Raw genomic sequence first — 22,621 nt, 5'->3', positions numbered from 1 at the left:
TATATATATATATATGTAAATCAGGCAACCCACACTGTGGAACAAAATAATACTGGCCTTCCTCACAGCGGTGCTATGGGGTCACTATGAAAATGTACCTGAAGGACTTAAATGAGCTAGATAAAGGCTAAGTTTTAACTTACAATAAAGGGACTTTACAGATATTTTCAGAGTGCGCACGTGTTGGTCTGCAGTAGAAGAGCTAGATTCAAGTCAAGTAGCACCGCAGAGATCACTGGGGTCTAAGAATTCAGGGCCTGCTCCCTCTAAGCTGTAGAGTCTTGTGAGCAAAAACTGTACTTTGTGAGCTACCAGCATTAAAGTTGTGAGCGAGCGATTTGGCTACTGCATAAATTAGTTTGCTCTACAGCCATCCTTCCTGAGCCAAGGCAAAAATGTGTGAGCTGGAGGCTACAAAACTGTGAGCTAGCTCACACTAACTCAGCTGAGAGGGAACATTGCTCCCTCTATGCTGTGGAGTCTTGTGAGCAAAAAATTCTATTTGGTGAGCTCCTGGCATTAATATTGTGAGCGAGCGATTGGGCTCCTGCATAAATCACTTCGCTCTGGAGCCCTCCTTCCTGGGCGAAGGCAAAAATCTGTGAGTTGGAGGCTAAAAAAACCTGCGAGGTGGCTCACACTAACGCAGCTTAGAGGGAACACTGCGGCCCCGCCCCTTCCTCAGGTACAATAAATCGAAGGGAGCTCTGAGTCTCCAAAGATCACCCCCCCCCCCAAATTCTTGTTGGTCTCTAAGGGGCTTGTTGGTCTCTAAGGAACATCAACATATAACTACTAGTGGAAACAGGATCGCCAATTAACATGCTCATAAATTAATACTATTCATAAGCGGGCAGGTTCCCTGGGATAGCGTGGGAGGGGGTGACGGTCTCTAGGCAACGGCGCCACAGCAACCGGAAGGAAGGCAATGACTGTTGGGCACGACGTCGGCTTCGGCCCCATTTTGGAAGCGGGACGGAGAAGCGACGACGCGACGGAAGACGTCAGCGCGTCCCGGCAACCAACAAAAAGAAATGAGGGCGGGCGGGCGCCGAGCCTCGGCGCGCGTGGGGACTTGACGGTGTGCGCGCCCGCCCGCTCCTTTTCTCGCCTTCCCGTCCGGCGGCTGGACGGAGCTTCTGCCGGGGGCGGCGGCGGGTAGCCCGAAGGAGGAGGGCGGGGCCGGAGTGCCCGCGCGGAGGTGAGCGGCAGAGAGGGGGCGCGCTCTCGCGGGCACGCGCGGAACGGGCCAACTCTGAGGAGGCGGCGGGGGGGAAGCCTTTTTTAATTTTTAAAGGGGAAGGAGAGACCATTTTGGGAAGGGCGGGGGGAACCCTCATTTTACCCCCCATGTGGCTGTGGGGGGGGGGGGCGAGCGGGTAACCCCTTCCGGGGGTGGGGAGGGGGATGATAGGAAACAGAGTCTCCAAATGAGGCACTATTAAAATGAATGAATGAATATGTCTATTTTAAAAATTCTCCAAAATGTTGTCTCCAAGTCCAAGCCCCACTGTCTGCACCGTAATTCAGAGGTGGTTTTGCCAGTGCCTGCCTCTGCACAACAACCCTGGGCTTCCTTGGTGGTCTCCCTTCCAAATGCTAACCAGGGCTGACCCTGCTGCTGAGCTTCCAAAAACTGACAAGATCAGGTAGCCTGGCCCATCCAGGTCAGGACAGAGAGGAGCAGAGGTGGTTGGCCATTGCCTGCCTCTGCATAGCCACCCTGGGCTTCCTTGGTGGTCTCCCCTTAGAACCAGTGTGGTGTCGTGGTTAAGTGCGCGGACTCTAATCTGGGAGAGCCGGGTTTGATTCCCCATGCCTCCACATGCAGCCAGCTGGGTGGTCTTGGGTCAGTCACAAGTTCAGAGCTGTTCTCTCAAGAGCCGTCCTCGAAAGAGCTCTCTCAGCCCCACATATCTCACAGGGTGTCTGTTGTGGGGAGGGAAAGGGAAAGGAGATGGTAAACCGCTCTGAGACACCTTTGGGTTGTGAAGGGCGGGGTATAAATCCAATCTCTTCTTCATTTTAGTGGTTAAGTGCACGGATTCTAATCTGGGAGAGCTGGGTTTGATTCCCCACTCCTCCACTTGCAGCTGCTGGATGACCTCGGGCAAGCCATAATTCTCTCAGAGCTGTTCTTGAAAAAGAGCAGTTTCTGTCAGAGCTCTCTCAGCCCCACCTCCCTCATAGGGTGCCTGTTGTGGGGAGGGGAAGGGAAAGGCGTTTGTAAGCTGCTCTGAGACATCCTTGGGCAGTGAAGGGCGGGGTATAAATCCAATCTCTTCTCTTCTTCTTCTTCCCTACTAACCAGGGCTGACCCTGCTGAGCTTCCAAAATCTGACGAGATCAGGTAGGCTGGCCCATCCAGGTCAGGAGGACAGAGAGGAGCAGAGGTGGTTGGCCCTTGCCTGCCTCTGCATAGCCACCCTGGGCTTCCTTGGTGGTCTCCCTTTCCAGCACTAATCAGAGCTGACCCTGCTGAGCTTCCGAGGTCTGACAGGATTGGGCAAGCCTGGCCCATCCAGGTCGGGCCCTCTTCAGGTAGCTCCTGCTTTCCCCCTTTATTTTATTTCTCAACTCACTTCCATTAATCTGCGCCGCCCTTTCATCGAAAGTGCACTGGGGCCAGGTTGCGATTTAAAATAATGACTCAGAGGCAGGATGCCAAAGGGAAGGGCGGACGAAAATCGGCAGCTCACAGGTGCCAACTTTTAAACGATGCTCGACAACAAAATTGCATCATGGATTTGGAAAAGACATGTCTGATCCTTACCTTTATAGTGACTTCCTTCAAAAATGTTCTTATTTCTCCCATCTGCAAATATTGCTCCCTCCGTGCCGATGCTAAATGATAAACGGGCAGTTGTTGTTCAGTCCCTCATGGCGTGGCGAGGGGGCTTGCGTGGTTCGATGAGGCTGTGGGCTATGCCGTGGAGGGCCACCCAGGACGGACAGGCCACAGCAGAGAACTCAGACCAAGTGTGATCCACCGGAGAAGGAAATGGCAACCCACTCCAGTATCTTTGCCAAGAAAACCCCATGGACAGTAACAAAAGGCTAAAACAGGCAGTGCTTAAACTAAATAATAGCATGCCACACACATGCCGTTATCTCTATTCATAGTTCCCGTTAAGAATCTGAAGACATGCACGTGAAAACTTGTACCCAGAATTAAACTTTGTTGGTCTTAAAGGTGCCACTGGACTCAAACTTTGCTTTCCCCTGTCATAATCCTTCTCCCCTTTAAATTAAATGTAATCCCCAAGTTTTCCTCCCCTGTGAGCCTTTCTCCAAACGAATACTCCCCTTTCACAGTCCCCAAAGGATTCTGCACCCTGTGAGTCTCTCCTCCATAGTCACCCGTGCCATGCTAAAAATACGCCTTCTCCTTTTTCCAAAACGATTTCACACCTTATATGGTGGATTGGAAGAAGGCCAGAGAGAGCAGGCCATTTGGGGTGGCCCCGTGGTGGGCATCGAGCTTCTTCCTGATTACCTTTGGGGTGGAGGAACGGGGATCCTTGCGGGGGATTTTCTCCCAGTTTGGGAGGCTTCTCTCTTGCAGGGTGCAGAAGATAAAATGAATGTTAGGATTCTCTGTGGGGCAGGGAGCAGAACTTCCCAATCTGGCAGATAGTATAATGCATAAAAGACTAAGAAACCTTCCTCTTTAGATGCCGATGGAGAGAGGATGTGATCAATAAAGAACGCAGCTAAAGTCAGGCTCTCCACAAATCATCCTTCTGTGGTGTGAGTCACTCTTGCTTAATATGGTACATACGGAAATAATGCTGCTATAGAGGGAATTCTATTCCCTCTCCTCACATTCCAGTCTAAAAGGCTATTCTCCCATAGGGGAGGGGCCCTGCATATAGGAACTGGGATGAGGAGTCAGGCAGCATGCGCCCTAATTTGTTTCTTGTACATCAGGGGTCCCCAACCTTCTTGAACCCGTGAGCACCTTTGAAATTCTGACACAGTGTGCCACAAAACAGCTGCCAAAAAATGGCTGCTGCAGGGGGTGGAGCCATCCACAAAAAATGGCCGCCACGGCTTCCCTTCAGCCACATAGCAGAAATCCTTGTGCTGTGGTGGCAGCTGCTGCCAAAGCAACCCTTTTTGAAAACCTGCACAGCCTACCAAATCTCCAGTGGCCAGTCAGAGCCCTTGCTTGGCAAAATGTGCATCTGGCCTCACCCGCTTTCTAAAAACACTTGGTGGGCTCCAGGAAAGGCGTCAGCAAGTGCACGTTGGGGACCCCTGTTCTAAATACCTGGAGTCTTGTGTGGCAGTTCTGGAGGCCTCAATTCAAAAGGGGTGTGGACAGAATGGAGCGGGGGTGCAGAGGAGAGCGACGAGGAGGATCGGGGGCCTGGAGACCAAGAAGCCCTGGGAGGAAAGGCTGAGGGACTTCTTGGGGATGTTCATTCTGGAGAAGAGGAGGTGGAGGGGGGACATGAAAATGCCCCCTCTAAGCTGCGGAGTCTTCTGAGCAAGAATTCAACTCTGTGAGCTCCTGGCATTAAAGTTGTGAGCGAGCGATTGGGCTGCTGCATAAATCGGTTTGCTCTGGAGCCCCATCCTTCCTGAGCTAGGACAACAATCTGTGAGCTGGAGGCTAAAAAACTGTGAGCTAGCTCACACTCACTCAGCTTAGAGGGAACACTGCTGACATGCTCTCTTGAAATATTTGATAGGGCTGGCAATTAGAGGTGGACAGGGAGCTGTTCCTGTTGGCAGCAGAGGAGAGGACTCACAATCATGGGTTTAAATTAAGGGCTGGAAGGTAGAAGAAGAAGAGAAGAGATTGGATTTCTACCCCCGCCCTTCACTACCCAAAGGTGTCTCAGAGTGCCTTACAAACTCCTTTCCCTTCCCCTCCCCACAACAGGCACCCTGTGAGATAGTTGGGGCTGAGAGAACTCTAACAGAAACTGCTCTTTTTCAAGAACAGCTGTGCCAGAGTTATGGCTTGCCCAAGGTCATCCAGCCAGGTGCAAGTGGAGGAGTAGGGAATCAAACCCGGTTCTCCCAGATTAGAGTCCGCGCACTTAACCACTACACCAAACTGGCTGGCTGGATCTTAGGAAAACCTTTTTGACACTCAGAGCTGTGCCGCAGTGGAATCAGCTGCCCTGGGAAGGTGGTGAGCTCCCCCTCATTGGCAGTCTTTAAGCAGCAGCTGGACAAACACTGGTCAGGGATGCTCAGTCTAGGCTGACCCTGCATTGAGCAGGGACGGCCCCTTCCAACTCTGTGATTCTCTGATTCTATGAGATCGTGAACCTCCACAGTTCAAAGTGACCTGAGAAAGAGGGTAGGTTTTAAAAGTCCAAAGTGTTTGTACCCCATGTTCAAGGCAATGCAGGCAGACTTACTTTGCCTGCTGTGTTGGAATGGTTGGAGGAATTGCACTTGGAAAATAAAAGGAGCAATGAAAGACTAATTCTATTGCCTACAGGGCAGTACCTGCACAGGCACGGCGGCTAGTCCAGGCAAGCAAGCCTGAAGAGTAGAGAAACGGGAGTGTAGCGGTGCTTCCCGTCTCAGGTACCTTGCACAGGAAATCAGCACCTTGGAAAGGGCACAGTGTTAGCTCCATTATGCAGACTGGCTTATTTTTAAAGGAGCTCCACAGGCAGCTTCTTCCACTGAGAAGCCAATAAGACAGGAATAGCTGTGTGCTGAATAATGGATGGGGTGATACTCCCCTGGAAAACCCAAGTTTGCAGACTGAGAACACTGCTTGACACAGCAGTCACTTTAGAAAAAAACAGGTGGCCGTGGTGGCTCAGAATGGTTTTAAGAGCATCAGGGAAGCCAATGCTGGATCAGGCCAATGGCCTATCCAGTCCAACACTCTGTCACACAGTGGCCAAAAATACCAGGTGCCATCAGGAGGTCCTTTTTGCTCAGCTTTGGCTGGTGGCTCAGCTGTGCCTATTCCTGGTTCAGTCAGAATCTAGCCACAGTCATCCATGCCTTAGTTACATCTAGACTGGACTACTGCAATGTGCTGTACTTGGGGCTACCCTTGAAGAGTGTCTGGAAGCGATAGCTAGAACAGAATGTTCTGGCTAGACTGCTGTTTGAGGCCAGCTACTGGGAACATGTGACCCCAGTTCTCCAGCAATCGCACTAGCTACTGATCCACTATGAAGCCCAATTCATGGTGCTGGTTTTGACCTTTGAAGCCCTACATGGGTTGGGACCGGTATATCTGAAGGCCCGTCTTCTCTCATACGTTTCTTCCCGGGAATTAAGATCACAGAGAGAAGACATACGCTCGAATGTTGCAACTACACCTTATGGCCGGCCTCCTGCTGGATACTGGATTGGCAGAGTCTGTGTTTACATTAACCAGACAGGAAGTCCGTGGGAAAGTGCTATTTATTTTGGTCTGTTAATAGCCTTTGTCTGACAGAGGCACTTGGGTAAAGAGATAGGGACCCTAGTCTGTACTACTGTGTGCCGTTTGTACCGTCTATTGCTGTAAATCGGCTCCTGCGATCTAATTTTTTGCATTGTTTCAATATGTCATGTAAATGCTTACGCTTTGCTTCAGTTCTGCCTCAGATTTCAAGTTGGCTCCCGATTCCTACAGTCCAGATGCAGTTGCATTGTTTATTGGACATCCCATCCTGTTGATGGCATTGACTTGAGTTACAGTGAGGGAGGGAGACTATAAAGGATGTAAATAAAAATAAATACAATAGCAGTTGTTATTGATACACACACACACACCTCAGTTGCATTGATCTTTTCCCTTTCTCGGGCCACCAAATGGTGGACTAAACTTTGGCACAACTCCCAGAAGACCGAATTAGCTTCCAGGAGAAAGGGATTCCAGAGTCGGGCGGAGAGAGAAGGTTTTTTCCCAGGGTTTCTAAGTTCTTATATTAAATTCTCTACCATAGGACAGGGCTGCAGTTGCGAACATAAACACATAAGGAGCTCTCTAGATCCCCCCAGGTATTTTTTTTAATCTTTAAAGCCGCTGTTCTTGTCTCTCCCCTCTCCAAAGTGGAGCCACACCCTTTTAGGCCCACTGAAGCCAGCAGGTTTAGACGGGTATAACTCTGCTTCAGTTTTGCATCACCAGTCTTCCATCCTCCCACTATTAATAGCCCTATATGAAGAAAATGCACCAGCATGAAACAGGGACTTGTGTTTTGCCTGTCGGGAAATGGGTGTGGTGGAAAACCGTACTTTGGATCATCTGTACCAGTCTGTTTCCATTCTTTAAAAATAATAGGTGTAACAGTAGCTAAAGGTTTCCCCTGCTTGAAAGCTAGTCGAATCCGACTCTAGGGGGCGGTGCTCATCTCCGTTTCAAAGCCGAAGAGCCAGCGCTGTCCGAAGATGTTTCCGTGGTCATGTGGTCGGCATGACTAGACGCCGAGGCGGCACGGAACGCTGTGACCTTCCCACCAAAGCGGTACCTCTTTATCTACTTGCAATTTCTTGCTTTCGGACTGCTAGGCTGGCAGGAGCTGGGGCCAGAGATGGGAGCTCACTCCGTCACGCGGCACTCAGGTCTCGAACTGCCGAACTCCCAACCTTCCAGTCTGCAGCTCAGCGTCTTAACCTCTAAGCCACCGTGGCCCCAATCTAACAATAGCTATGACAACCGAAATGGAGCCTCCACGTTCAGAGGCAGGATATCTCAACCTGTGGACAGCGGGCAAGGAAGGACCTTCATGCTTTGCTTGCCAGTTCTAATGTTGCCAACCTCCAGGTGTGGCCTGGAGATCTCCCAGTATTTTGATTGTTTTCCAGGCTACAGAACTCAGTTCTCCTGGAGGAAATTGATGTTTTGGAGGGTGGACTCTACGGCATTCTACCCCACTGAGGTCCCTGTCCTTCCCAGGCCCCATCCCCCAAATCTCCAGGTATTTCCCAACTGAGAGCTGGCCGACCTGTACAGCTTCCCAGAGGTACCTGTCTGTCTGCAGTTTGAAGCCCGATTAAACAGCAAAGCGGTTCTAGCGCACCGAGGCACCGCTTCCGAGAAGAGCGATTTCCTGGACCAGCTCCTGTTTTGAGATCTGCTTCTACTTTCCTCCTCCTCCGGCTGTAACAAAGGCAGCTTGTAAAGTTCCAGGGTCACGGCTGGGCTTCTTCTTCAGTTGTCATTGTTCTGAATTCCTTTTCTCCATTTGTCCAGGGGAGTCCCTGCCAACTGGAGAGAGCGCTGGCCTTGGGCCAAAGCTCCAGTGGGAGCAGACTCCGGTTGGAGCTTAGCATAGGTGACAGGATTAAATGGTCTTTCCCCCACCCCCACTACGGCCCCTTTCTGCACTCTCCTTTTAATCCATGTTCAGCATGGTGTCCTCCAAGCAATTCTGCACTGAAATCCAATTCAACCTTCTTTTATTCCGTCTCCCACCCCCATTTACCTCCCTTCGGTGGTCAGCCCGGTTTCAGCCTGATTGCTGCCCTGGGTTATCTGGATGCTGTTTTGCTGTGGGCTTAAATTGCCTCGAGGGGCTGCGGTGGCTCAAGTGATTAAGACGTTGAACTGCAGACTGGAAGGTCGGTAGTTCAGCAGCTTGAGACCCGAGTGCCGCATGATGGAGTGAGCTCCCGTCTCTGGCCCCAGCTCCTGTCAACCTAGCAGCTCGAAAGCAAGAAATTGCAACTAGATAAATTAGTACCGCTTTGGTGGGACGGTAACAGCGTTCTGTGCGCCTCAGTGTCTAGTCATGCCGGCCACATGACCACAGAGAAGTCTTCGGACAGCGCTGGCTCTTTGGCTTGGAAACGGAGATGAGCACCGCAGCCCTAGAGTCGGATTGGACTGGCTTTCAAGCAAGGGGAACCTTTACCTTTACATAAATTGTCTCGACTCAAACACTGAGAAAACCTGGAGTGGCGGGCAAATGCGGAAAGGACCTACATCCCTGCGCTAAGTCTGAAGACAGCTTTAGCAGCTCATAGGAAAAGTTCCCCAGTCATGTAAATACTGTTTTCTTACAAACAATCAAATGTCACCAAAATTGAGCAAGCTTTTGCTTTCTGTGGGAGATTGGGGGGGGGGCACGGATTTAGGGTTGCCAGCTCGGGGTTGGAAAATACCTGGAGATTTTGGGGGTGGAGCCTGTGGGGAGGGCAGGGTTTGAGCAGGGAAGGGATCTCAGCAGAGTACAGAATCATAGAGTCCACCCTCCAAAGCAGCCATTTCCTCCAGGGGAACTGATCTTGCTTACCTGGAGATCAGTTGCAATAGCGGGAGGTCTCCAGGCTCCACCTGGATGGTGTAGCAACCCAAGCTGCAGTGTTAGGAAAGTCAAGTAATGAATAAATATACACTGCAAGAAACTTTTGTAAATTAATGTGTTCTGTTTATAACTATCATTCTATAAAGTGCATTGTGTATTATTATAACATCCTAATGGGGTATATCAGAGGAGCTGCGGTGGCTCAAGTGGTTAAGATGCTGAACTGCAGGCTGTGGAAGGTCAGTAGTTCAGCAGTTCGAGACCCAGGGTGCCGCATGACGGAGTGAGCTCCCGTCTCTAGTTCCCGCTTCTGCAAACCTAGCAGTTCGAAAGCAAGAAATTGCAAGTAGATAAATAGGTACCACTTCGGTGGGAAGGTAACAGTGTTCCGTGCGCCTTGGTGTTTAGTCATGCCGGCCACATGACCACGGAAATGTCTTCGGACAGTGCTGGCTCTTCGGCTTTGAAACGGAGATGAGCACCGCAACCCTAGAGTCGGTTCGACTGGCTTTCGAGCAAGGGATCCTTTACCTTTAATGAGGTATATGTATTCAGTACATTCAGTATAACAGTAACACTCAGTTCATGCAATATAACAACTACCAGTCAATTTTGCATCAGTGTTTTAAAAGTCAAACTTGGATGCTGGCAACCCTAGGCACGGTAGACCTTCCCCCAAGTCTGCAGTCTGTAGAGCAATTAATTGCACTTGCTAGCCGTGTTCCCCCTAAGCTGAGTTAGTGTGAGCTAACTGACAATATTTTAGCCTCCGGCTCACACATTTTTGTCTCCGCTCAGGAAGGAGGGCTCCAGAGCAAATTAATTTATGCAGTAGCCAAATCCCTCGCTCACAGCTTTAAGGCCAGCAGTTCACAAAGTAGAATTTTTGCTCACAAGACTCCACAGCTTAGAGGGAGTATTGCTTGCTAGGAATCGAGGATGTGTTTCAGTCTGTTTTGGATCTGGGTACTAAACAGATGCTCTACCAGAACAGAGAAACAAAAATAAAATGCATCTGATGGTGTGTTGTGTGTGTGTGTGTGAATCTGTCTCTTTTTAAGGTGTCCCAAGACTCTTTGTTATATATATTTTTAAAAAACAGCATTGTGCAGGAAGAGAGGACGAAGGTATTTTTGCAGCTCTGATAAGGGAAAGACACCGAGAATAACTTGAACAAATCAGCCCTTGTAAGCTGCCGGGGGCACTCCGAAGAGCTTAGTCAATTGCAGCTATTGTGTCTGCTAAGCAAGGCAGGGAGTGCCCCGGGGCTGGGTTTTGCACAGGGGGGGGGATGCTGGCCATTGGTGGATGGAGAGCCAGTCATGCCTTTGATTGGAGGGGATGCCAGGGCCAGCGTCTGATTGGCAAGCCAGGCAGGGTCCCTGCAGGTAAGGGCCGGCCTCTGATTGGAGGAGACCTGCCTTCAGCGTGTGCACCTAGAGGGCTGGCTTTGTGCACAGAGACCGGAGTGGGAACCGGGGCCGCAGCTGTTTGCCTTTGCCTGGGAAGGCAGCCGGCTGCTGGACAGGGTCCATTTTGGACAGCGGATGAGGGAGAGCAGAGGTGGCCAACTCAGCCAAAGGCTCACGGGGTCAGGTGAGGCTGAGCCTCACTGGGGACGCACGTGGGCAGCGGGAATAAATAAACTGGAGGGCGCTAGGAAGCCCGGCGAGCAGAGCGCCAGGCTCCAGTGGACGCTGGCTAAAAAGAACCACCACACCAGGCAAGTGACGGCCGCTTTGTTCTTTCGCTGCCCCCCTTTCCGTCTCCCCCTTTGGAAATAACACCCTGCCAGTCGCCTCTCCTTGCTTGTCTTCTGGGGCCCGGCGGGAAGCTTGACAGGCGACCCTGGGGAAAGCAGGCTGTTTCTCCCCCTCTGCTCTCCCAGCAGAGAGCCAGCTGTGCGGAGCATGCTGTCTGTGTGACAGTCCCCCTCAGCCATGGGGACAGGCAGGAGACCAGTGAGGGTGGGGGGGAAATATCCTTCCCTTCTCTGCTGCCGTGGCAAGATTTGCACGGGGAGAGGGAAGAAAGCGTGCCTGTTTGTCTGGAGTGTGTTTTCATAGGAGATGCCATGCGCGTCTGTGGCCGAAACCATCCTGATGAGGACACCCAAAAGGCATCAGGAAACACGTTCTTAAAGCACAATTGCCCCTTATCTCTCCCTTGCCTTCTGCTTTGGGTGTGGCCTCCTTGTCTTGTTTGCTGACCATCCTTAGGGCTTTTGGCACAATTTCCCCCCTTTTGTTAGGCACACGTCATCCTAGCCTTGGCCTTGAATGTGTTTTGCAGTCTTCCGCTCACCAATAAATTCTCAATGAGTAGCTTTGGGTAGAGTTCTGTTCCCCTGGTCTGCAAAAAAAACGAGGCACTCCAAGAGCCCTTCCTCACAGGCGAGTTGAGAAGGGTTAACAAGAAACAGTTGCTTTTGTTGTTGTTGTTGTTGAGTCGCGCGGTCAAGTCTGACTCTTCGCGACCCCGTGGACCACATCATGCCAGGCCCTCCTGTCTTCTGCCATCTTCCGCAGCAGTGTTCCCTCTAAGCTGAGTTTGTGTGAGCTAGCTCACAGTTTTTTAGCCTCCGGCTCACACATTTCTATCTTAGCTCAGGAAGGATGGCTCCAGAGCAAACTCATTTATGCAGGAGCCAAATCGCTCACTCACAACTTTAATGCCAGTAGCTCACAAAGTAGACTTGCTCACAAGGCTCTACAGCTTAGAGGGAGCATTGCTCCGGAGTTTGCTTAATTTCATGTTTGTTGCATCAACAACACTGTCCAACCGTCTCGTCCTTTGCCGTCCCCTTCTTCTTTGACCTTCAGTCTTCCCCCGCATCAGAGTCTTCTCCAGCGAGTGCTCCCTTCTCATTGGGTGGCCAAAGTATTTGAGCTTCACCTTCAGTACCTGGCCTTCCAAGGGACAGTCAGGGTTGATTTCTTTTCGGATTGACTGATTTGATCTCCTTGCAGTTTCTCAAGAGTCTTCTCCAGCATCATAATTCGCGCGCCTTTCATCATCACGGCCACTGACACGAAAGACACTCAGGCTGACAGCTTCCCAGGTTTCAAAGCGGCTGTTCTTAGTTTGGATAGCGGCTCCTTGCTGCTGGTCTGTGCAGGGCTGGATGTTATCAGAAAGCTGAAGCTCATAAACAAACAAAGAGCAGAGAGAACCACTGCGTGGCCCAAAGTGCACAACATGAGACGGGGCACAGTTATTACTACACAGTCTGGGTCAAATCACAGCTGTTCACTTGAGATGGAAATATTTGTAACCCCTCCCTCCAAAAAGAACCAGGGAGGGGAACCCGCGCCGCTTACCTCCCTCCCTCCTGTGCTTCCAAACTGAGAGAGCTTTGGTGGAGTGGTGAGGAGTCCGGACTCTCATCTGAGAGAACCGGGTTTGATTCCCCACTCCTCCTCCACATGCAGCTGCTGGTGTGACCTTGGGTCAGTCAGAAGTTCTCTCAGAGCTGTTCCCCCGAGGGCAGTCCTCAAAAGAGCTCTCTCGGCTCCACCTACTTCACCGGGTGTCTGTCGTGGGGAGGGGAAGGGACAGGAGATTGTAAGCCGCTCTGAGACTCCTTCGGGTAGTGAAGGGCAGGGTATAAATCCAGTCTCCTCCTCTTCTTCTTCCAGGTCGCTCACCATGGTCAACGAGACTTGCAGTGCCGGCAACGGGATGGTTGGCAGCAGCGGGAGCAGCAATGGGGTGGTCAGCCTCCGGTCCGACGGGAGCAGCAGCGGTGGTGAAAGCTCCAGGGACAGCTCGCGGTGCTCCACCCCCGTCCTCGATGCCGAGCGGCACGACCGCCTGAGAGAAAAGATGCGCCGGAGGCAGGACTCCGGGGACAAGTGGTTCTCCCTGGAGTTCTTCCCCCCGCGGACGTCCAACGGGGCCGTCAACCTCATCTCCAGGTGAGGGGCGGGAAAGGGCAGGCGTGGCAGAGCTGGGGGTGCGGCAGTAAGACAGCGTGCAAAGCAGAGCGTGATGGCCAAGGCCGCTCTCTGTTGTGCCGCCTCTCAAGCTGGGAGTCACAGATTTACGGCATTGGTGCTGTCAGATCGCAGCTGACTTATGGTCAGTGCTCCCTCTAAGCCAGTGGTGGTGAACCTTTTAGAGACCGAGTGCCCAAACTGCGACCCAAAACCCACTTATTGATCGCAAAGTGCCAACATGGCAATTTAACCTGAATACTGAGGTTTTACTTTAGAAAAAACCACTCATACATTAACTTAAGATGATCCAAACAAAGTAAGGAAAGCAATCCCAAATGCTTTCATTTACTTAAAATTATTTGGCAGAGAATTCAACACTTTAATGATGGCCTGGGCCTGGCTGGGGCGATGGCACACGTGCCCGCAGAGAGGGCTCTGAGTGCCACCTCTGGCACCCGTGCCATAGGTTCGCCACCACTGCTCTAAGCTGTGGGATCCTGTGAACAAAAATTCTCCTTTGTGAGCTGCTGGCATTCAAGTTTTGAGTGAGTGATTTGACTACTACATAAATAAAGCTTGCTCTGGAGCCCCTCCTTCCTGAGCTAAAACAAAAATGTGTGAGCCGGAGGCTAAAAAACTATGAGCTGGCTGACACTAACTCAGCTTAGAGGGAACACTGACCACAACCCCTCTTTGGGCCATTGTCATTTCACTTATTTATTTATAACGAGACGTTTACCCCCTCTTTCTGCCCTCATAGGGCCACCAGGGCGGCTAACCAATTAAAACGTACCAATTAAAACCTCACCTTTCAAAGCCATTTAAACCACCGTGCAAATACACCGTTAAAGCAATTGAGAACCAGAGCTTTAAAATAAGTACAAAAGGTCAAAACGACAGTGGGGGGCGGACAAGGGTGGGAATCCTGCTCTTCGCCTCTTTGTCATGTGGGGCCGTTGCTGAATTCAGACCGCCAACAATCCTTTGCTTCTCCAGTTTGCTTTATGTTCTTTTGTGGTGGGGCAGGACCCCGGTTGATTGTCAGGTGTCAGCTGACTGCTCGTTACTTGACAGCAGTCAAATATTATCAAGCGCTCGGCGGAGCCAAGAGCAGCGGCACTGTGCACAAGGCGGTTTCCCCCCTTTCTCCCCCCCCCCTTTCATTCTGGTGTCATTTGTTAGTAAGGGCCAGAATGAGGACCAGTCTTCTTTAAACCTTGCAGCAGTGCAGGGAGGGAGAGGGAACAGGGGGCTAACTTAGCACAGAGCAGAGAATCTCCTCGTGTGAACCGCAGGCCTCTCCAGACAAGGAAGAGCCGGCCTGCTACGCTCTCAGTGCATACCTTAAAAACTGGCTTTCATTGATTAATCGTTGCACTCACTTGGCCTCCTTTCAGTTTTCATTCCTTTGCCTTTTTTAAAAAAAGTTCTGGACCTGTAGGCTGAGGCTGGCGTTCCAAGAGAAAAGCCAACAAGAACGCTGAATAGTTCATATTTATAGAAGACTTACATACTTCCCTCCCTCTCAAGTTAAGGGTTTTTTAAAAAAATGATTATTTTTTAAAAAAGCATTTGCACTACTATCAAACCAATGCAATGCTCCCTCTAAGCTGTGGAGTCTTGTGAGCAATGTTCCCTCTAAGCTGAGTTAGTGTGAGCTAGCTCACAGTTTTTTAGCCTGCGGCTCACACATTTCTGACTCGGCTCAGGAAGGATGGCTCCAGAGCAAACTCATTTATGCAGCAGCCAAATCGCTCGCTCACAACTTTAATGCCAGCAGCTCACAAAGTAGGATTTTTGCTCACAAGACTCCACAGTTTAGTGGGAGCATTGTTTGTGAGCAAAAAATTCTACTTTGTGAGTTCCTGGTATTAAAGTTGTGAGCGAGCGATTTGACTGCTGCATGAATGAGTTTGCTCTGGAGCCCTCCTTCCTGAGCTAAGGCACAAATGCATGAGCCGGAGGCTAAAAAACTGTGAGCTGGCTCACACTAACTCAGCTTAGAGGGAACACTGAACCAGTGTATGATGAAAGTATCTAACTTTTGTGTTGTTCTTTAAAAAAATGCTTTAAAAGTGTTTGACCAGACAGCGGAACTCATTCCTTTTGGCTGCCTAAACAATCCAGTCACTTTCCTTGGGTCAAAACGGGCAGGTTCGACCGCATGGGGGCAGGGGGCCCGCTCTTCATCGACGTCACCTGGCACCCGGCGGGAGACCCCGGCTCCGATAAGGAGACCTCCTCGATGATGATGGCCAGCACGGCGCTCAACTATTGTGGCCTGGAGACCGTGCTGCACATGACTTGTTGCAACCAGACCAAGGAGACGATCACCTCACACCTGCACAAAGCCAAGCGGTTGGGGCTGAAGAACATCATGGCGTTGCGGGGAGGTGAGCGACAGACCCCAGGTCACACAGTAAGCTTCCGTGGCAGGAGTCGGGATTTGAACACAGGTCGCACAGGGTCCTAATCTGCACCATGCTGGCTCTTGCACACCCAGGGGCTTGGATTGCTGCCTTCCATCAGGCAGGATGTTCTTCTGGGGGTGGGTGTGGAAGATAGAGAGCATACATGAGCCCTGCGCTATAGAACCCTGTAGAACAAAATTTCAGCGTCCACTGTGGCACCTTTAAGACCACCACTGTGGCACCTTTAAGACCAACAGAGTTTTATTCTTGGTATAAGCTTTCGCGTGCACGCACACTTCTTCAGATACAATGAAGTGGAAATTACCAGTCCGTACATATAGGTAGAGGGTGAGCAGCAGGTTAGCATACAGCATAATGAAGATGATTAACAGATTCAAGGACCAAACAGGAATAACAAGCTTTGTTTACATGGTTAGCATTTGTTTGGGTTTAATTCCGGGGTGGGGGGGGGGAGAACCTAGTGAAGGAAATAAATATGTCAACATGGGAGACTGATGGGCAGATGTATTCCTAATTGTGGGGTGCTAAGAGTAATTAACTGAGACCCTGCCATTACGCTCCATCCGTCTCCTCCCAAGCACGGAGGCGACCTTACAGCATCTTCTTCTTTGAAGATAGATAGATTCAGGGGGGTAGCCATGTTGGTCTAAAGCAGCAGAACAAAGTTTGAGTGCAATGGCATCTTTCAGACCAACAAAGTTTTATTCTCGGTATAAGCTTTTGTGTGCACGCACAATTCTTCAGATACAATGAAATGGAAATTACCAGTCCGTACATATAGGTAGAGGGTGAGCAGCAAATTAGCATACAGCATAATGAAGATGTTTAACAGATTCAAGGACCAAACAGGAATAACAAGCTTAGTTTATATGGTTACCATTTGTTTGGGTTTAATTCTGGGTGGGGGGGTTAACATAGTGAAGGAAATAAATATGTCAGAACTGGAGATGGATGGGCAGATGTTTCCTTAATTGTGGGATGCTGAGAGTAATTAACTGAGACCCTGCCATTACACTCCATCCATCTCCTCCCAAGCATGGAGGCGACCTTACAGCATCTTCTTCTTTGGAGTGGGGTGACTCACTGTGTAGAGGACTGTGTTTGCTACAAGGGGTCATGCACAGACTCTCTCTCTGTGTGTGTCTCCGCTTGTTCAGATCCGATTGGCGAAGAGTGGCTAGAGGAAGTGGACGGCTTCAACTACGCCACAGACCTGGTGAAGCACATTCGTTCTGAGTTTGAAGATTTTTTTGATATCTGCGTGGCGGGTAAGGAAGCCGGGCTCCTCTGTGTTGGAAAGAGTCTATCCTGAAGGGAGCCCCTCTTATGGTCCCATTTCTGTCTGAGCTTCATAGACATCTCTCTCACTGCTTCTAAATACCTCCAGTTTGGTGTCGTGGTCAAGTGCACAGACTCTAATCTGGGAGATGGGTTTGATCCCCCACTCCTCCACATGCAGCTGCTGGATGACCTTGGGCAAGCCATAGTTCTGTTGGAGCTGTTCCCTCAAGGACAGTTCTCTCAGTTCTCTATTTTGGTGTAGCCAGTTTGGTGAGCCAGTTTGGTGTAGTGGTTAAGAGCGCAGACTCTAATTTGGGAGAACCGGGTTTGATCCCCCACTCCTCCACATGCAGCTGCTGGATGACCTTGGGCAAGCCACAGTTCTCTCAGAGCTGTTCTCACAAGGACAGTTCTCAAGAGAGCTCTCTCAGCCCCACCTACCTCACAGGGTGTCTGTTGTGGGGAGGGGAAGGGAAAGGAGGTTGTAAGCTGCTCTGAGACTCCAAGCGAAGGGCGGAGTATAAATCCAATCTCCTCCTCCTCCTCTTCTTCTTCAATTAGTGTAAATTCATATACCTGCCTGGACCCTGCTTTGGCCAGAGGGCTTAGAGTAGGGGTGATGGGAACCAGAAATAATGGTCGGTCAGTTGAAGTCTTGCTGGCAGGTATAGTTTGATAGTGAAGCCAGAGACGGAGGCAGGAAAGCCCTTACTTGTGTCACCAAAGGAGAGGAACCCACAAAATCCTGTACTAGATTGTTCCTGGAAGGGACAGAGACAGGTTGCGAGGACGTGTGATTGTCATTGCGGAGAAGATTAAATGTCTTGGTATTCCGCAAAGGACAGATCATAGAATCATAGAGTTGGAAGGGGCCTCAAGGGTCATCTAGTCCAGCCCCCTGCACAATGCAGGAAATTCACAAATACTCCTCTATACACACACACACACACAGTGACCCCTGCTCCATGCCCAGAAGATGGCAAAGAAAACCTCTAGGAGGATCCCTGGCCAAACTGGCCTGGAGAAAAAATTGCTTCCTGACCCCAAAGTGGCGATCAGCATTTCCATGGGCGTGTAAGAAAGGGCCACGAGAACTAAGCACTGAGGCAACCCTTCCTGCCTTCTCTCTCTCATAAGAACATAAGAGACGCCAATGTTGGATCAGGCCAATGGCCCATCCAGTCCAACACTCTGTCACACAGTGCCCAGAAATACCAGGTGCCATCAGGAGGTCCAGCAGTGGGGCCAGGACACTAGAAGCCCTCCCACTGTTGACCCCCCTCAAGCACCAAGAAGACAGAGCATCACTTGCCCCAGAGTCCCTATCTATAAAAGGTAAAGGTTCCCTTTCTCGAAAGCCAGTCGAATCCGACTCTAGGGTTGCGGTGCTCATCTCCGTTTCAAAGCCGAAGAGCCAGCGCTGTCCGAAGACGTTTCCATGGTCATGTGGCCGGCATGACTAAACACCAAGGCGCATGGAACACTGTTACCTTCCCACCGAAGTGGTCCCTATTTATCTACTTGCAATTTCTTGCTTTCGAACTGCTAGGTTGGCAGGAGCTGGAACTAGAGACGGGAGCTCACTCCGTCATGCGGCACACTCGGGTCTTGAACTGCTGAACTACTGACCTTCCACAGCCTGCAGTTCAGTGTCTTAACCACTTGAGCCACCGCAGCTCCTATCTATACCTTGTGGCTAATAGCCACTGATGGACCTCTGCTCCATATGCTTATCCAATTCCCTCTTGATGCCGTCCATGCTCATAGCTGCCACGACCACCTCCTGAGGCAGTGAATTCCATGTGTCAATCCCTCTTTGGGTGAAGAAGGACTTCCTTTTATCCGTTCTAACCCGACCGCTCAGCAATTTCATGGAGTGCCCACAAGGAGTTCTTGTGTTGTGAGAAAGGGAGAAAAGTACTCCCTCCCTCTCATGATCTGCCTAAGTCCACAGAACCAGCATCGCTGTCAGATGGCCATCGAGCCTCTGTTTGGAAACCTCCCAAGAAGGAGATTTTGTAACTCTGAGATTCAAGACCAGTAGCACTTTAGAAGCCAACAATATCTTGGGGGTGTAAGCTTTCAAGGGTCAAAGCTCCATTCGTCAGATAACTAATGCACAGAGAGGAAGTAAAGAGGAAATAGGGCTGCCAAGCCGCGGCGGGGGATCCGTAAGTCTTCACAGGATCCCTGCCGCGGGGGACAGCGATACGCGTTGCACCGCCGTTGCCAGGATGTGACGCATAGCGTCACATCCTGGCGACGGCGGTGCAACGCGTATCACTGTCCCCCACGGCAGGGATCCTGTGAAGACGTGCAGATCCCCCGCTGCGGCTTGGCAGCCCTAAGAGGAAAACAATGGGGGGGGGAATACCCCTAATCTCGTCTTTTGTTGGCCACCGCAGGTTATCCGAAGGGCCACCCGGAGGCAGAAAGCTACATCGATGACTTGAAGCACCTGAAGGAGAAGGTCTCAGCGGGGGCTGACTTTGTCATCACGCAGCTCTTCTTCCGGTCAGGAACATTCCTCGAGTTTCTGAAGGACTGCCAGGCCGTCGGCATCACTTGCCCCATCGTGCCGGGGATATTTCCCATACAGGTGAGACTGCTTTGGGGGGAACCGGAAGGTTTCCCAGCAGATGCGGAAGTGGGTGCTTCTATCGCCTGAACAAACAGGCTGTGGCTTACAAAAAAACCCACCCACCTTAGTACAATTAAATGATTTGTTGCTGTCAGTTTTCGCAGGTACCTTTAAAAGGGACCAAAATTCAATTCCAGTAGCACCCTAGTAAAGGTAAAGGTTCCCTTACTCGAAAGCCAGTCGAGTCCGACTCTAGGGTTGCGGTGCTCATCTCCGTTTCAAAGCCGAAGAGCCAGCGCTGTCCGAAGACGTTTCTGTGGTCATGTGGCTGGCATGACTAGACGCCAAGGCGCATGGAACGCTGTTACCTTCCCACCGAAGTGGTCCCTATTTATCTACTTGCAATTTCTTGCTTTCGAACTGCTAGGTTGGCAGGAGCTGGAACTAGAGACGGGAGCTCACTCCGTCATGCAGCACACTCGGGTCTCGAACTTCTGAACTACCAACCTTCCACAGCCTGCAGTTCAGCGTCTTAACCACTTGAGCCACCGCAGCTCCTACAAAGAGCAGAAATTTTTTCCAGGGTATACAACAGATATCTGGCAAAGTGAGATTTGACTCATAGAAGCTTATCCCCTGGACAAAGTTGTTGGTCCTTTAAGGTGCTACTGGACTCGGATTTGGCTCTGCTGCGACAGTTGAACACTTTGAAAGGGAAAAATAGCTTGGTCACCTATGGCGAATCACAGCCTCCTCGTGGTGACCAAGCAGGGAAACTTCATAGAAGATAATGAGAGTCATGCAGCACTTTGACACTTTTCTATTCTTGCTTAAGCGCTTGTCGTCTCCAGTCCATTTTGTCATGAAGCTCAAAGAAACTAACGTTAGAATAAAAAGGAGAGTGAAGTGGCAGACGGGACTAGGGTGGGGGAGCAAGACCAGCAGTGAGATATGGTGTTAATATTTTCTTCTTAAGGCCTCTTTGGTTTATGACTGGTTGCCCAATTTTACAAACTGCAGATTCTTCTGAGGGATGTTCTTCCGAGATGTGTATATCCTGGTTGCACTGATAGTTATACCTGAGATAACTTGTAATAGTCTTAATTGAAGAAGAATTTTGAAACGAAGTTATTAATAATCCGATACCTTCGTATCAACTCATCGGACTAATTACCTGCTTATGCGTCTTAGCATCTGTGTATTATTCTTGCACTTGTTGTATTTGATGGCTTTGTTATTTGTGATATAATAATCTGCCCTCGCAGAGGAGGGAGAGCTTGTACCTGAAGGCGGGCTGGGGGGGGGGCCTCTGCAACTTACCTGGCTGCTTCTTGCTCCTTGTGGCCCAACTGAGGGCTGCTGGGAGCAGTGGGTGGGGCTTGTTGCATGTGCCCGCCCCCTGGGCTCCTTACTGCCGGAGCTCCGCTCCTGTGCGCTCCTGCAGGAAATGACCCCATCTTATATATATTACAGTGTTGTATTTATTAGCCTCTGCTACTCTCAGCGTCTTCTGTGGTGCACAGCTTTGCTTAATTTACTAGTTTTCTACTTTCCAGAAGATTTTTTTTTTACACGATCAAAAACATTTTTCCTCACCTCCACATGCAGACCTGAGCAAGTTTGTTAATGATAGGATGTTTTGGTGGTTGTTAATTCAGAGGGTCTCCATAATTCAGGAACAACTTGATGGCACGTGACACACTCATCGTTCAAAAGGGGATCGGGGTCATCTTCCGTACGCTCTCAGGACTCACATCAGTTCATTCATTCTGCTGCAAAGGAAGACTTGGCTGTTTCCAACCGATACATGATTAGTGACTGTTTTTCCTCCTCCGGTCCAGGGTTACCATTCTCTGCGCCAACTTGTGAAGCTGTCCAAGCTGGAGGTGCCTCAGGAGATCAAGGACGTCATTGAGCCCATCAAGGACAACGACGCTGCGATCCGGAATTACGGCATCGAGCTGGCAGTGACCATGTGCCGGGAGCTGCTGGACAGCGGCTTGGTGCACGGTCTGCATTTTTACACCCTCAATCGGGAAGTGGCCACCGTGGAGGTGCTGAGGCGTCTGGGCCTCTGGAAGGAGGACCCCAGGTGAGCACGGGACAAACCTCTCCGGAGCTTTCGAGCAAGGGAAACCTTGACCTTTACCTAGAGTTACACACAGGAAGCATATAATAATATAAAACACGTGACCAAGTTGATACAATGGGTATGCAGACCAATTGGGCAATCCCCCTAACTACCAATAGCTCTGAGTACCAGTCACTGGGTGACTTTAAAAAGCTAACCTTGTGGGGTGGAAGAGTCAGGCATGCCTTCAGTTTGAGTTCCAGGGAGAAGGGTACCCTACACACTTGGGAAAAACTGAACTAGACGCAAGAAGCAGATATTCATGAGGCTGTTCTCTTCCCGCCCACCCACACAGGAGGCCGCTGCCCTGGGCAGTCAGTGCCAACCCCAAGCGGCGAGTCGAAGACGTCCGGCCCATTTTCTGGGCTTCCAGGCCGAAGAGCTACATCTACCGGACTCAGGAATGGGACGAGTTCCCCAACGGCCGCTGGTGAGTGCCCGCGGGTGAGACTGTAGAAGAGCCGAGCTGGATCGGGGGACGGTGGGCCCATCGATGGGAAGCAGAGCGACAGAAAGAGGCTGGCGAGGTCCGGGCAGAGCTAGCTGGGAACAGCGCCCTTTTTCGTATACCGTTTTTCTTGGAAAATCCAAAGCGTTGCACGATAAAGACAGGAAAGGCCCCAATGCGGGGAGGGCGGGGTATAAATTGAATTAAATAAATAAATAAATAAAATGTCTGAATTAAAGCAATTTACTAAAATAAGTAGTAGGGCCGCAGTGGCTCAGAGTTAAAGATGCTGAGCTGCAGACCGGAAGGTCAGTAGCTCAGCAGTTGAGACCCGAGTGCCACATGGCGGAGTGAGCTCCCGTCTCTGGCCCCAGCTCCTGCCGACCTAGCAGTTTGAAAGCAAGAAATGGCAAGTAGATAAATAGGTACCGCTTTGGCGGGAAAGTAACAGCATTCCATGAGCCTCGACGTCTAGTCATGCTGGCCACATGACCACGGAAACGTCTTCAGACAGCGCTGGCTCTTTGGCTTGGAAATGGAGATGAGCACTGCCCCCTAGAGTCAGATTTGACTGGCTTTCGAGCAAGGG

The 22,621-nt window shown here is 50.6% G+C and overlaps 1 protein-coding gene and 1 long non-coding RNA gene across 3 annotated transcripts in view; one reads left to right on the top strand and one right to left on the bottom strand.

The window, feature by feature from the left end:
* LOC107117728 overlaps positions 1 to 2,791 on the bottom strand; it is a 10,227-nt gene extending 7,436 nt beyond the window's left edge. Inside the window, exon 1 of the long non-coding RNA XR_001482741.1 lies at positions 2,774 to 2,791. This is a non-coding gene — a long non-coding RNA (uncharacterized LOC107117728). The remainder of the gene's footprint in view (positions 1 to 2,773) is intronic.
* The window catches only part of MTHFR (methylenetetrahydrofolate reductase (NAD(P)H)), a 34,908-nt gene continuing 13,332 nt past the window's right edge, over positions 1,046 to 22,621 (top strand). Inside the window, exons 1-7 of one of the 2 annotated variants that reach the window (XM_015419886.1) lie at positions 1,046 to 1,201; positions 12,860 to 13,138; positions 15,314 to 15,552; positions 16,749 to 16,859; positions 19,278 to 19,471; positions 21,295 to 21,545; positions 21,880 to 22,014. In XM_015419886.1, the coding sequence (XP_015275372.1) occupies positions 12,870 to 13,138; positions 15,314 to 15,552; positions 16,749 to 16,859; positions 19,278 to 19,471; positions 21,295 to 21,545; positions 21,880 to 22,014 (1,199 nt within the window). In that variant the 5' untranslated portion in view covers positions 1,046 to 1,201; positions 12,860 to 12,869. Of the gene's footprint in view, positions 1,202 to 10,886; positions 10,945 to 12,859; positions 13,139 to 15,313; positions 15,553 to 16,748; positions 16,860 to 19,277; positions 19,472 to 21,294; positions 21,546 to 21,879; positions 22,015 to 22,621 lie in introns of those variants that run through there. The other variant, XM_015419888.1, reaches the window with a different exon arrangement.

The sequence above is a fragment of the Gekko japonicus genome, unplaced genomic scaffold (genome assembly GCF_001447785.1).
Source record: "Gekko japonicus isolate JY-2015 unplaced genomic scaffold, Gekko_japonicus_V1.1 scaffold3202, whole genome shotgun sequence".
Lineage (NCBI taxonomy): Eukaryota > Metazoa > Chordata > Lepidosauria > Squamata > Gekkonidae > Gekko > Gekko japonicus.
Note: the sequence above shows the minus strand (reverse complement) of the source record. Positions and strands in the feature narration are given on the sequence as shown.